Source organism: Amaranthus tricolor, chromosome 5 (genome assembly GCF_026212465.1).
Source record: "Amaranthus tricolor cultivar Red isolate AtriRed21 chromosome 5, ASM2621246v1, whole genome shotgun sequence".
NCBI lineage: Eukaryota > Viridiplantae > Streptophyta > Magnoliopsida > Caryophyllales > Amaranthaceae > Amaranthus > Amaranthus tricolor.
The window spans coordinates 20,557,518-20,573,453 of NC_080051.1; the positions used below are offsets into that span (position 1 = coordinate 20,557,518).

General features: G+C 27.4%; 1 protein-coding gene across 1 annotated transcript; it reads left to right on the forward strand.

Annotated features, from left to right (window-relative positions):
- The first annotated feature begins 1,200 nt into the window (after positions 1–1,200).
- LOC130812605 (alcohol-forming fatty acyl-CoA reductase-like) lies at positions 1,201–15,821 on the forward strand. Its single transcript, XM_057678132.1, has 10 exons — positions 1,201–1,359; positions 1,721–1,824; positions 4,255–4,457; positions 6,589–6,689; positions 7,131–7,323; positions 12,283–12,444; positions 13,174–13,255; positions 14,400–14,669; positions 15,385–15,512; positions 15,625–15,821. The coding sequence occupies exons 1-10, from the start codon at positions 1,281–1,283 to the stop codon at positions 15,776–15,778; spliced, it is 1,476 nt and encodes a 491-aa protein (XP_057534115.1). The 5' UTR covers positions 1,201–1,280; the 3' UTR covers positions 15,779–15,821.
- The last annotated feature ends 115 nt before the right edge of the window (positions 15,822–15,936 follow it).

Genomic DNA, 15,936 nt, shown 5'->3' on the forward strand with positions numbered 1-15,936 from the left:
GCAAGCCCTCTTTATACCAAACGATAAATATTCTACTTTAAATAAGGGAGGTTGAGATTCAAACCCATAATCTTTTGTTACATTGGCTTCTGATTAATAAAACTTTAAATTATTATGAAAAAATTATTCTAATAGTATGAAATACTTTGAGTTAACCAATACTACAAATTAATTTGAGCAAGTAAGTTATAATTGAGATTATTTAATTTAATTTATAACAAATTTTAAATAAAATTAATATTATACTTAAAAAAATCTATGATATAGAATATTTTTATATTTATCATAAAGAATATCTTGCTTAATATTAATTGAAACACAATAATTTTTGAAAGTTTATTTATTTATTTATTATTATAGACATTTTAGCGAAAAATATAAATATAGTTTCAATATAGAATTAGTATGGAAGCTAGTATAAATGGTTTTTTTTTTTTATTTTAATTTTTTTTTACATTTATTAAAATATAAAACCAATTCTTTAAATCCAGTTATATGTTTTGACTTTCTTTTATATTGGTCATTTAAAATGATTTTAAAAGTCAGTGTCACCCGACATTCACAAACAAATTATGATGTTGAAATTAGAGATGCTCCTTCACTAGCAAGGATTTTGATTTACTCATTGGATAATACTTTAGTCTAGAATTATGGATACAGTACAAGTCATATATTGTTATATATGATGTAAATATTTTACTTTAAATAAAGGGTGATTGACATTCGAACTCATGATCTTTTATTATGCTGGTGTCTGATACCATGTTAAGGAATTAATTACTCAACAAGAACCTTAAATTGGTAATTTAAATTTTATAATATATTATATACTCTAACACAAAAAAGTTATAGAAAATGATAGTAAAATTTGAAATTGACCAAAAGAGTAGGCACATGCAAACATTGCCCAAACTATTGGGTGAAGTACATAACGTCAAATATATGGACATTCATTGGGTCAAAATCTAAGCTTAAATTTGGTCTATTGACAAATTTTTTGTTTTGTAGCATGTAATATCTCAACATGTTATATTGCTCTATTCACCCCCACCCAAAATGTCAATTATTTCACCCTACAATTAATCCACCAATAATATTACTTGCGTATACTCCACCTTCCTACTTTTTATTATTTTAAATTTAATATATGATTTAGTAGTAAAATCCGACCACCAATAAATCATAAGAGTATATATATATATACACCCATTTTTACGTAAGATTTCTTGTGGATCTCTCTCTCTACAAGTCCCTTTCTCTCTCTTCATATCTCTTATACAATGGAGATGTCTAGTGTTTTGAAGTTCTTGGAGAATAAATCCATTTTAGTCACCGGTGGAGCTGGCTTTTTAGCTAAGAGTATGATTTCACTACTATTTTTTTTTTTTGAGTTAACTCTTTCAAAATTTAATTAGTTATTAGTTGTATAATGGGATATTTTAGACTCGAGCTTTCTAACTCATAACCTGATCATTTGATCAGATATCTATGAGCATTGAGTTGCATAATATTTTTACAGAATAATGGTAATCGAATCTTTTAGTACACATATAAATCAGATGAATGTTCGGCCTATCATCCTTTACTAGTATTTTAATTTGCCTTTAATTTTAATCGCATTAACTAATTAATTGTCAAGGACAAATAATATTATGATAACTAAATAGTGATATAGATAGTTTATTTTGAATTGGATATTAAATATTTTTTTTTTATATAGTATTTGCGGAAAAGGTGCTAAGGTGTCAACCAAATGTTAAGAAAGTCTATCTTTTGATTAGGGCAGCAGACAAGAAATCAGCTTCACTGAGATTGCAAAATGAGGTATAATATTGGCATATTGCAACAAAAAGTTTGTGGATTTTTTTTTTTTTTTTTTTTTTTTTTTTTTTTTAATTTTTAATAGTAAATCTATTTCTTAATTAGTTAATACAAGAGTAAAATTAGACAGTGAAGATAGTTTTTAGATGTGAAATTAAGTATATCGTTTTATCATTAAAAAAAAGTAAAGTTACGTACATCTGATTTTTAAAATTTTTTTTTCTGGATGGGAGCTATTCAAAGTCTTATAAATGAACATTAGGGTAATGATTTTCATATAATTATGAATGAGATGAAAAGAAGTAAAAACTATATGAATTATAATCAACAATAAAATTGCAGTAATAAATTTAATGAAACACACTAAAAAAACAATGGTAATTATATGAGAAAAAGAGAGTATGCCAGAGCTAGTAACTTTCTATTTATAACGTACTAATTGCATTAGTATTGTTTTCTAAAATGTCTCCAGTATTGTACGACATAATAAATTGCATATAGTTCCTCCGTTCAATAAATTTACTATTAATTTATTATATTTTTTTATTTTATCTGTTTTATAATACTTGTTAAATTATTATATATATCAAAAGATAATTTGTAAATTGTCATGTTTACCCTTCTTTTATTGCCACTTTATAACTATTAACTCTTACACTTTTGTTATTGTTTAAGGATAAAACTTTTTTTTTTTTACTATTAACCAATTATTTTCTAGTTACTTCTGCCAAATCAAAATCACAAAATGGTGCAAATATTATGCAAGAAAAGTAGTAGTATGTAATCCATTGCCCCAATTTTTTTTCAACATTTATAGAAAAATGATGTAAGATCTTTTTTCTCTTAAAATAAATGATACAAAAGAGTAAAATTTTTAGAAGGAACTAGTAAAATAAATTTTTGCTCAATAATTGAGTCTTCTTAATGGCAGTGGGGTAGTTGGCTTCAATAATTACCTTTTTAGTAATCAAACCTTTTTTTTTTTTTAATTATTTTAGTAATCTAACCTTGACAGTTGATTGTTTGATAAATGACAAATACTATATAAAACCAATATTTTGGAAAATTAAAATGTCTTATTAGATAATTATACGTGAAATTAATAAGTAACATTTTTGTCAATTTAATTCAATTAATGTACCTTTAATTTAATATGATGAATGACAGATATTTCAAATTATTTAGGGCATTTTCTTAGAAACAGAGAAATACTTATTAAAATAATTGACATACATATTACAATTAATATGTTTGAAGACTAAAATAGATGTATTTACTTAGAATTTTTTTTATATAGACATATAGTTATTTAGATATATTGGTTGGCCTTTTAGCTATCATAGAAAAAGATATATATCCGCTAGCTTCTTATAATTGTGTTATTTCTTCTTCAATGCCATAAAAAACAAGCAAGTACCACGAGAAGGTACGTATATTAATCCTTAATATAGTTAAATTATGTCAATGCTATTGATGTTAACAAATGCAACTTTTTCATATTCATTGTCTTTTAAACCTATTTTCATGAATGTTCTCGCCTACCCAACAATCTAAACTAAGAAAGGCTTTTTTCCTTCTTTGGGAACTCTTTAATTTTTTATTCAAGTACATAATAACAATAAAATAAATTTGTAATAAAATCTTGATAAGAGTATATATATATATATATATATATATATATATATATATATATATATATATATATATATATATATATATATATATATATATATATATATATATATATATATATATATATATATATATATATATATATATATATATATATATATATATATATATATATATATATATAATAGGAGTATTTTGTGATATTTCAACTAACTATATAAATATTAAAAGTATCTAATTAACTCTTTTAGAATTTAGACTAAAATTCTAAATGCCTTATTCTCAATGACACATGTCACATCTACATAAATTTTTGTTCATGATATATAATGATATTTTCCGTTAAAATATTTAACAAATAAACAATTCGCAAATATTTGTTTTCATCAATATTAATCAAAATATTGTTCATGATATATAATGGTATTTTCCGTCAAAATTGATTATATATTGAGATTAATAATTAATGATTTACAATATGTATTTAATCATCATAATAATCAAATCAATTTAATTTATTTATATGATGTGAATAGTAGTATTTGAATGCACGATATTTTGTACATTTATATTTGGAGGGGGAAGTTAGGCTAGTAATGTATATATTTGACTATTACTAATGAATTGAATTTATAAAAGGGGCTATTATTGTATTCATACCATTTATTTCAATCAAGTTTCCACATAAAGAAATATTTAAATTAAGCAATGTACAAGGATATAAATAGGGGTGATTAAAGGGAAAAAGAAAGCTTAATTAATTATGAGTTAATTAAGTATAGATTTGATTTGGCGTGTTAGGTGATTGGAAAAGCCTTGTTCAAGGTACTTAAGCAAAAGATGGGTTCAAACTTCAATTCCTTCATATCAGAGAAGATAAAGGTGGTGCCAGGTGACATTACTTGTGAAGACTTGGGAATTAAAGATTCAAATATTAAAGAAGAAATTTTGAAGGAGGTTGATGTTATTGTTAACTTAGCTGCAACCACCAACTTTGATGAAAGGTACACTTTGTAAAAACTATCTGCTTGTTTAAGGAGGTTTTAGTAAATCGCGGTAAATTGTAAAGTTAATAAATCACCCTTATGTTGTAGGATTTGATTGGTGAGAGTTTTGTTATTTTAATTTACTTTTTTGGTTTTTTTTATTTTACTATTATTTTTAGAGTTGTTCAAAGGTGACCCGACCTGAAAATCCGAACCGAAACCGAAAGTTAACCGACGCGAAATATATTTCTTTTTTAGGTTTATCGAACCGACATAATCCGATCTGAAGTTGCCTCCGAACCGATTTACGACCGAAAATCGTAAAATCGAACCCGATCTATGACCGATTTTTATAACCGACATATAAATGTTAACCGAGATTACCCGAACCTAATATTGACCGACTTGAGTCATACCCGACCCGAATCATGCTCAAAAATCGAACTTGATCCGGCTAAAACCCACTCAACCCGAACGAATTTTAATCGAAAAGCTATAAACCTGAACCAATTTTTAACATAGAGGTATAATCGACTCATATTCAATCATCTTATTAGTTAATCTAATAAAGTAATAGAAATTTTAATAAATTAAATTTTATACATACATGGTTTCATATATTTAGAGTTAATAATCAATGGTCAATGTTTATTTAACTATTTTTAATCAATTTAGATGAAAAATGATAAAACTTTAATTTTAACTTACAGTCAAATAAGTAAAAGTAACAAAAGATAATCACTAATTGATTTGCATTTTAACTATTTTGCCTTAACTAAGGGGAATCTTATCATTAATTAAAAAATGTCTAACAACTTAATCTGATATTGACTCGATCTATAGTAATTATTAATTCGTAGCCGATTTCTACTAGAAAATAATACCCGATAAAACCGAACCAATTTATTAACCTATGACAGTTCGAAACCGATTGACTACTCGACGCGAACTTCAACTGACATCGAACTGATGCTAACCCGATAGCTCAAATAACCGATCTTCAACCGAACCGCGACTAACCGACCTGACCCGAGTGTGACCCGCCGTAACACGCATCCGAAAAATAACCGATCCGAAATACAACTGAACCGAATGACACCCATCTGAAACCGACTCGATCACCCGAATGAACACCTCTAATTATTCTTTTTGTCTTTTTGTAGTAATTTACAAATTACGGTGATTGATTAAAAATTATTGCTTATTTTATAGCAATCTTAGTTGTACCATCCTGCTATCAATTAGCATAACTTCTAATTTTACTTCATTCTATTAATTTTGTATCATTTCTTATATTAGTAATGGTTCATTCTTTTTCATTTATTTTCATCTAAAAAGTTTTTTTCTCTTTATTATAACCATTTATTTTTATTATTTACTTATTTTTTTTTACTTATTTATCAATTCAATTTTCCTTTTCACTATTTGATTTTCAGCAAAAAAAAAAGGTGATATGATTGAGAGGGACAAACGGAATAACATAGAATAATCATACACTAGCTTGGTTACTTGACCTAAGATTTCTTTATGGTTGAAAAAAGACATAAATCTAATTTTTTATTTTAATATTAGAATGGTACTAACTAAAAAAAAAGAAATGTAATGGTTTTATTTAATTTAGTAGTGATATTTACTCTCAACTAAGACCTTATTGTTTTGTTCATGAGTTACACTTGTATAGTAATTATTTTCTCTGTAAATTAAATTTAGGGTTATTCCATATAATTTATAATATTTTCTATTTTAGTAATAATTCCTAAAATTTTTTTCATACACAAATTTAATTATTCTTTTTGAAAATCTCATTCACTTTTTTTTTTTTTAACTCACTGGTTATTTATTATTGTTCACTAATTAGTCCTTAGTATTTACACATTTATAAAGACTAAAGAGATACAAATTAAAAGGAATGAAGTATTATACATCAAAGAATAATGTGTTACTTAAACTTGTTTATTTATAAGAAAGTATAATTGATTGGAATTATTTTATTCGTCCTCATGTATAGACTACTCTAGACAACATGAAAAAAATATAGCAACTAAAAACATCAATTATGCTCATTCAAAAGTGTATATGTATTGAGTTGAAAATTTCACAGATAAAATCATAATAGCTTACAAATAATTTTACCAAACAAATGTCACAGGTATGATGCATCTTTGAATCTCAACACTTTTGGAGCAAAGTACGTCCTTGATTTTGCCAATAAATGCACCAACTTGAAGAACCTTCTCCATGTATCAACGGGTTAGTACTTAGTACTTAATTAATTAGTGCTCGTTTCACAATGCTAATTACATTTTACGCTTTATGTATATTTAGAGTATAATTTGAGTATTAATATATCTATAAATAGGCCTTTTACTAACTATAAAAAATATGTATATTAAAATTCTATATATTGCTACAAATCTAATAAAATTTCACCAGTATACATATTTTTTTATATCAATGAAAAATTATATTTAAATTTCTTTCATTACGTATGTGAAATTCAAAACGTAACCAGTAGTATGAATAGAAGGGGAGTAGTACAAAACCTAGGTTTCTCTATTTCGATTTATTCAGTAAATGTGAGAGCTTTTAATAGGAAATAAATGACAAACTGATTAATTAAATGGGACAGATGAAGTAATTTTTATTAGACGTATGCTAATCTAGTTAGGGTGTGATAAAATTATTTTACAGCTTATGTATCTGGTGAAATGGGTGGACTAGTAAAGGAGAGTCCATACTCTATGGGTGAGTCACTAAATGGGAGACCAGGCTTAAACATTGAATTTGAGAAGACACTTATTGACAAAAAATTAGAAGAGCTTCAAGCTGTGGGAGCCACAAATGAAACTATCAAGCATACAATGAGGGACATGGGACTTGAGAGGTATGGAATGAGTTGCCATGCACTCTATTTAAGTAATTCATATGGTTCAAATTACTTGCCGTTAGAATTTGAGAATTTGAATCTGTTTTAAACACCGTTACTCGTAATATTTAAATCTTTAAGATGTCATAGGTAATTATATGACTTTATGCTATATCATTTTTGTTTTGAATGTCTGATTGTTTTCTTGTTATTTATGCTCCTCTGTTTTAAAATAATTGTTCTATACGTAAAGTTTTATGGTTTATCATCATCATTATATCTAGTGTATTCAACTCATAGAAAACTATGGTCAAGATTTGAAAAGGAAAGGACGACAACTCAAACCGTAAAGCTTTATGGTTTAAATGCACCAAAATATGGATAATTATATACATGGCTATTGTGTAAATATATTAAAGAGGTTGGATGAATTATATTAGGTTATGTTTGTAATAGTTAATAGGTGATACTTGGGATTTTAATAGATAATTGACCAAGCAACTTAGTAACCAGAGATCATATCCAAATCCAAACTCTAGTCCTTTTCTAAGGTCTAGACGCACAAGATCCATTTTAAATAAATTCGACTTATTATACAATTTTAAATAAATTTTAAACTCATTTTTAACTATTAATATTTTATTTATTTGGACTCATATTAAACTTATACTCACACTATAAAACCATTTTAACTATTTTTTATTTATTTGAACTCATATTAAACTTATACACACACTGTAAAATCATTTTAATACTAATAAAACTTTCAAAATGTAAAAAGATAAAATGTGAATACTTAAATTCTAATTTATTATGAACTTATTTGAAACCCTGGATCCATCAGATCCTGAAAATATATGTCATTATCATGGTCATTTGAGCCAAGTGCATGTGTGAGAATATCCAATTCAATAGATGTTTTATATTATAGAAAATTCAATCCTTTATTCTGGCTATTAATATTGGTGAATCTTGTGTGTGGTAAGATCATAAAGGTTAATATTATTACAGAAACAAAAATGATATGCTACCAATTTTATTAAAAACTATATAATTTTTAACTTTTAATTCAAATCCTTTATTTGTAATTATATACTGATTTTATATAATGATTTAATAATTTTAAAAGGAAACTCACTTTCAACCTCTTAAAAGATCAGTCCCTAATATAAACCCATGCATCACCATTTAAAGCACCTTATAACTAGTTTACTAGATTAATAGACAAATATATAAATTATTGTATGTATGAAATGGTATAATTATTAGACACGACTGATATATAGATTAATTTATCTAATTAATATAAATTTTGGGAATAAAATTTTTTATTTTAAAACTATTTGACAAACTCTTGTAAGGCTAGCTTATAGACAAATTATACTATTTGTGTCACAGTCGACATCAATTGAACATAAACAAGTACTTCTAGATGCTCATTGCCGTCTAATAAATAGGATTCACATGGAACATTGCAGAATATAAATGGTGTAGTGAATGATTAAAATGTGGAGTACAATTATGGATAAATGACAACTACATCCGATTCACTAACGTCCCATTTGATATTTTGATCACAAATTCTCGTGAGAGACGGTAATTAGGCTAGTCCATACATATTTTTTAAAATATTGTAAGTAAGTATGAATGATGTAAGTAGACATTTAAGAAATTGAAAATAGACATTAAGGATACTATAAATAAACATTAAAGATAATGTAAGTAGGTATTAAGAATACAGTAAGTAAGCATTAATATTTAATGGACTGGGCTTAAAATACGTCTCTCAAAGAGACGATCTCTCAAGAGACTAAGTGTATTTTGATTATATTTATAGATAACTATTAATTTACATTTTACTCTTAATCTCATCATCATCATCATCATCCTACCCAGTGTATCCCGCTCAGGGTTTGGGGAGGGAGGGACGGCGACAACTTATACCCATAATTCCATTAAGGAGAGCGCGGTCAAAGGAGTCTCCTGACTCGAGAAAGATTAAGAGAAGTTTATGCATGGGAAAGATATATTAAATGCATATAGATAAAGTAAATAAGTAAAAACAATTAAAAAATAAAAATAAAAATGAAAACAATAATACTACTAATAATAATAGAAACGAGAAAAGCAAGAGGACAAGAACACTAATAAATAATCTAAGAGGAAATCAATAATCTAAAACATAAATATGGCGCCTCCAATTACCCCTGTCCCTAAGGTCCTCAGAGTGGTTTAGCTCATGCAAGTCAACTTTTATTTGCTCATCCCAAGTTCTCCTGGGTCTTCCTCGACTCCTCTTACCCTCTACTATAATGCTTTCTACCCTCGTCACAGGGGTGTTGAAAGTCTTTCTCTGCACATGTCCAAACCACCTCAATCTATTTTCGCGCATTTTTCCAGAAATAGGGCTACCTCTAGTTTGTCTCTAAACTCTTGGTTCCTAATTCGATCCATCAATGTTTGCTCGCACATCCACCTCAGCATATGTATTTCTGTGACTTCCATCTTATGTTCAAAAATCTTCTTTACGGGTCAACATTCTGTCCCATATACCAAAGCAGGTCTGATTGTCACCCGGTAAAATTTCCCTTTTAACTTACTTGGGAATTTCTTATCACATAGCATCGTGGTGGTTGCTCTCCACTTGAGTCAACCCGCATGTATACGATGATTTACATCTCCGTTAATCTCCCCATCCCTTTGAATAATTGATCCCAAATACTTGAACTTGGTCGTACTTTTAACAACTTCTTCACCAAGATACCTCTAGCTCACTTACTGGTGATATCCCACTAAAATCACAACGCAAATACTCGATCTTTGTACGGTTAATGCGCAACCCTTTACCTTCTAAAACTTCCCTCCATTCATCCAATTTATTATTAACCTTCTCTTTAGTTTCTGCTACCAGCACGATATCGTCAGCGAAATATCAAAATATAGTCAAGTGAAATTTTGTTTGATTCATCTCACTATAAAATTTATTAATATTAATTTTTATAATTTTTAATTATGCACAATTAAATATATTTAACACCGAATAAATACTTAGAATATAGTATAAAAACTAAATGAGATAGTTAGCATGAATTGGAGAGAGTTCTTGTTTATAGATATTCTCTCTCCCTCTCAATTACCAGATAATTACTGATCAGCGATTTATATTAGAGAATAAAATAAAAAAAAATAAATAAATAATAGAAATTAGTAATTAAGGTTAAAAGAGAAAAATGAACTTGTAAATGAAATAAATAAAAACCTTTACAAAAACAAAATAGTGTATAAGAGACAGAGAGTAATAATTAACGTTCTATTTACTGAAATGAATTTTTTGATTTTCCTACGTACCAAAGATCTTATAATTAAATATATATATCGGAGTGTACTCCATAAATGCACATAATAAGAACATGTTCTTTTAATCTTTCATATTTTTTTTTAAAATTTACAAATTAAATCCTTAAAATTTAGAATTTTTGTGAAATATGATCTCAATGTATAATCTTTGCGAATTACAACAACCAAAATATCAACATTTACATCATTCAGGCCAAATTATAAAATTTCGACAACTAAAATGGTCATAATTCTAAGATTTTGCCTGAATGTTGAAGACTTTAATACTTTGGTGGCTATAATTTGCAAAAAAATAAATATTAAGGTTATAATTTTCAAAAATAATAAATTTCAAGGCTATAATTTTAAATTTATTCTAAAAATAAATATAGTAATGGTTTGTAACATTGGGTATAGCTTTGACAATTAAACCTATGATCCATTTATTTATAGATCAAATTTTTCATATTTCAATTATGATAATAAATATGACAATTATAATTTATTTGTATCACTTAAATAATTTTGTTATTTAAGATTCGCATACCGTGCAATGCAACTATATGTGATTAGGGATGGACAAGGACAATGCAAGGGTCCAAGACCCTACCAAGACTCTAGTAGACCCTAATCTTTTTAAGAGTTGGTGTTCAATTTTTTTGACTCAAAGTTCAATAAAAAATTTAAAGGTCTAAATCTAAGTCTAATTTTTTAGGGTAAAATTAAGGGAAATTACCTAACTTTTAAGGCTATAAATTCATTAACTATAGGCATGTGATTCATTTAATGGGCCACGTTATTATGAATCATCCTTTTCTTTTTGCATTATTTCATTGACATTAAGGTGTGTCTTATATAATAGATAACCTGCAAAACATATATAAGGTCACTGTTGCAGAATTTTTCTTTAATTGTCCTTTTAACTGTTCGGAAATATTTTAGACATAGATAAAATAGTGAGTTGTTGACTTGCATATATAACTGAGTTAATTTTTTTACTACATATGATTTTGGAAACAATAAACCTCACTAAGTGTATGTACAAGTTAACGCTCTTGACCTGTGGGTTTGTAGGCCTGATCCCAAGGGTCTCCTATGTCCACACAAGTGGACCACAGCGAAATTATGTGACGAATTATCACGATCTGCTTGCGATCAATTTAGTGATTATAAAGTAAATATCTTAGAGAAAATTTTGATTAGTTAAAGAGTACATAAATATTCAATTTAATGTAAATGAGTTTAATAGTGGATCGAGCAGAGTTTGGATTATGACAGACAATTTTACTTTAAATCTAATGAGCTCTAAACTATTCTACTTCATAATACAAATACCTTTATTTTAATATTTAATTTGTATTGGCTGTAAATATTTTCGAAAAATAATTTTGTTAATAAGCCCTTGAAAATATTAATTAAGTTTCCCCAAGCTCGACATAGGTTTATTTCTAATTTTTTACATAAGATTGTTTTTAAAAACAATAATTATGATAGAATAATTGGCCACCATCGTAATTAAATGAATTTGATGTTATGGTTTTAGTATTTTTATTTAATTTATAAAAAGTAATTAATTCTTTTTTGAAGTGAAAAAACTAATTAATTCTTAATGTGATTATTATTTATTAATAAAACTATTAGGGCAAAGCAGTGGGGATGGCCAAATGTGTACGTATTCACAAAGGCACTCGGGGAGATGCTTATAATACAAGAAAAAGGAGACATTCCTCTTGTCATTCTTCGTCCTACAATCGTAACCAGCACTTTCAAAGAACCCTTCCCTGGTTGGGTTGAAGGCGTTAGGTATTCTTTTATCTCTGCTAAACTACAATGGAGAAGTTTAATGAATTTTAAAAAAAAGTTTAATTAATATAGAGTTTATTAAATATTTTTGGTTTTTAATTATCAGTATCAGTTTTTAATTGAGTTGATTTCTTAACATGTGCGAGAGAGCGTCATTAGGCATATCACATTATGAACCTTAGAGCATAATTAGGCGTATCACATTATAAATCTTTTAACTATGAACTTAAGTTTTTGCCATGATGACATATTATGACAACTTAAAATTTATTTTCAAATGGTGCAATTTGGCAAAACCCATCAATTTTATAGAATTCTAATGACAATATTGTTAGAGTATATAACATATCTTGAGGCCTCGACCATCAGCTTAAATTTTTGGTTGAGTTGGTTCCTTGACATAATATCAGAAGCCAGCGTGACAAGAGGTCACATATTTGAATCTTAACCACCTCTCATTTAGAGTGGAATATTCAGCACCTGTGCGCATCGACACTTCTAGCTCAATTGGCTCTCATATGAGGGACATGTTAGAGCATATAACATATCCCTAGATCTCAACCATCATCTTCAGTAAAATTTTATATAAATTGTTGACATTTATAATTTATGAATTTAAATAACAAAATTGAATTTATCATTTTCAGATGAATATGACGTTGTCAAACACTATCCAACAGTATTTAAACTGAATCTTGAGTATATGGAGTATGTTTTAATGTTTTACAGGACGATTGATAGTCTAGCTGTTGCTTATGGCAAAGGAAGGCTGCCTTGCTTTGTCGGTGATCCCGACTCAGTTGTTGATGTGGTAAGTTACTAGATAGATTTACAGTTTATATACTTTAATAGTTACTTAAAAGAATTTTTTATTTGTCATTTTCGAGTGTTTTATTTATTGTTCCCATAAAAATTTTTCTATTTATATCATAAATATTGGATAAAAATAACATTGTTTATCCTCATTTAAATATATTGATTAATAATATTTTTTGTCCCCACATATCTTCCACTTTTTTATTTTAACATTTTTATGTTTCGTATGATCCTTACATGTTTTCATTAATTTTATGAAAATATTTTTTTATTAGTTATGGTCCTCATATTTTTTCTAATAATTTTCTTTTAACAATTTTTTTAATGTTTATGGTCTCCACTCTTCCTCTATTAAATTTATTAATTAATAAAATAGTATATATCTATTATTTAAATTTTTCTTAAAGCTCGTGAACATCTTTTGTGAGAAATTCATTAAATAATGGAGGGAGTAATTGATTTAAGATGAAACCTCATTTGCGTGCTAGTTTGCATACAATTAATTATTCTCTTGTGTGAGTCTTATTGTGTGCAAGCTCAATAACAAAATCATCAAATAATTACACTTAAAAGATGGAAAAGAAAAGAGAAAGCAAGGGCAGGGAGTGTAAGAGAAATACTAAAATTACATTAATTACATATTCTTTTCTTAAGTCGAGCGATTCTTTGGCCGCATTCTTCTTTATGGGTTTGAATTGCCGTCTTTTTTTTCTCTCCAGACCTTGATCATAGTTCCTATGAACAAGATATATTAGGTATAATTATTATAATGACATTAATTACAATCTAATAGACATTTCTCTTGTTTAATTGGGAGGGAGAGTAAGAGAAATATTATTTTCTTTTCAAATCTTTTTACATGTGGGGAGATTAAGTGCTAGGTATAATTAAAAAGGATTTGTGTAACTTTTACACTTTAAGTCCAAAGTGTTCTCGTGTAAAGAAGTGTGTTAGAATATATATAATATATTATGAAATTTCAACCATAAAGTTAAACTTATAATAGAGTTGATTTCCTGACAACATCAATGAGAACTGTCTTGAAACTTTGATCATTAGAAACTCTAATATTATAAGTTGCACGGACAAATATAATAATACTCCTTGTATTTTAACTGAAAAACATGAAATGAGTGCAGATTCCAGCTGATATGGTGTGTAACGCAATGCTAGTAGCAGCAATGATTCATGCAAATGAGAAGGGTAATCCAAGGATTTACCAAGTTGGATCATCCGTCAAAAATCCCACCACATTCTCGAATCTACATGAAGTGGCGTACCAGTATTTCCAACGCTATCCTTGGATTAACAAGGATGGGAAACCTATTAGAGTTGGCCATGTTAGGGTTTTAGGTTCTATGGATAGCTTCAATAGATACCTTACTCTTTATTACCTACTACCCTTGAAGGTAATACCCCAAATCTCATCTCTTACAACTTTATTCAATTAAATTCCATTTTTTTTTTATTAATTTCTACTTCATGTCTAGCTATGTTTAGAGAAGAAGAAAAAGTTAATACTACTAAATTCTTTGAACATCTATGCAATTTTAAAAATCACTATAAAAAAGTCGTATTCTCCCATGCTTAAAAATATTATTGTTCACGCTTAATTATATGTGAGGCTAAAGTAATTCTCTACGCTTAGGAAAATTTCTATGAGGAAATAATAAGCATGGGTAAATGTACATTCAGCCACGCATATAAGATTTTTCTAACAACCTTATATCTTTAAACACTTAAATATACTACGTAAACTAATTTAATATTGAAGCCCCATTTAATATTTCGTGGTCATGTGCGATCGAACATGTTGAACATGCTCAGAACCTCCACCGGCTATGTTACTCAAGTTCGAGTACTCGAATTTGATTTAAAAATTCATCAAAGTATCTCGAGTACTAGTATAGTTAATTTTACATAATTCAATATTGATAAGATTTTTAAAATTACCTTGCTAGACTATGATCTAGGCACACTCAAATATAGATTTTCTGTTTCTGGGTATATTCAATTTGTGATCAAAATTTTTTATAAGCAGAATACACTGAATATAATAATAATAAGTTAAAAATATGTTTCAATTACTAACCATACTTATTTTTGGATTATTTTGATGATTAGGCACTAGAACTAGCAAACACAGCATTATGCCAGTCCTTTAGAGGTACATTCTTGGAACAAACAAGGAAGATTAACTTTGTAAAGCGGTTGATCGACATTTACAAACCCTATTTATTTTTCAAGGGCATGTAAGTTATATTTTTTTTATATTTATTTATTTTATAAAATTCTTTAAATAAAATTAGAACCATACAGAGAAGTAGGATTAATTTAAGTATTGCGTACAATATATAATTGTAGATACGATGATAGCAACACCGAAAAGTTAAGAATGGCAGCAAAAAATAGAGGAGTAGAAACCGATATTTTCTACTTTGATCCCAAGGATGTTCATTGGGAAGATTACTTCATGAACACTCATCTTCCTGGTTTGGTCAAGTATGTTTTCAAGTGATCACAAAATAAAAAAATGTGGTTCAAGTTTTAAAACAAATAAATTTTATATATTAATATTAATATTTGTTTATTACATAATTTGAAATATGCATGTTTTTAATTAATTATATTATTCCTTTAAGATTGGGTTGTAATTGTAATCAAGATGGTGGTTTT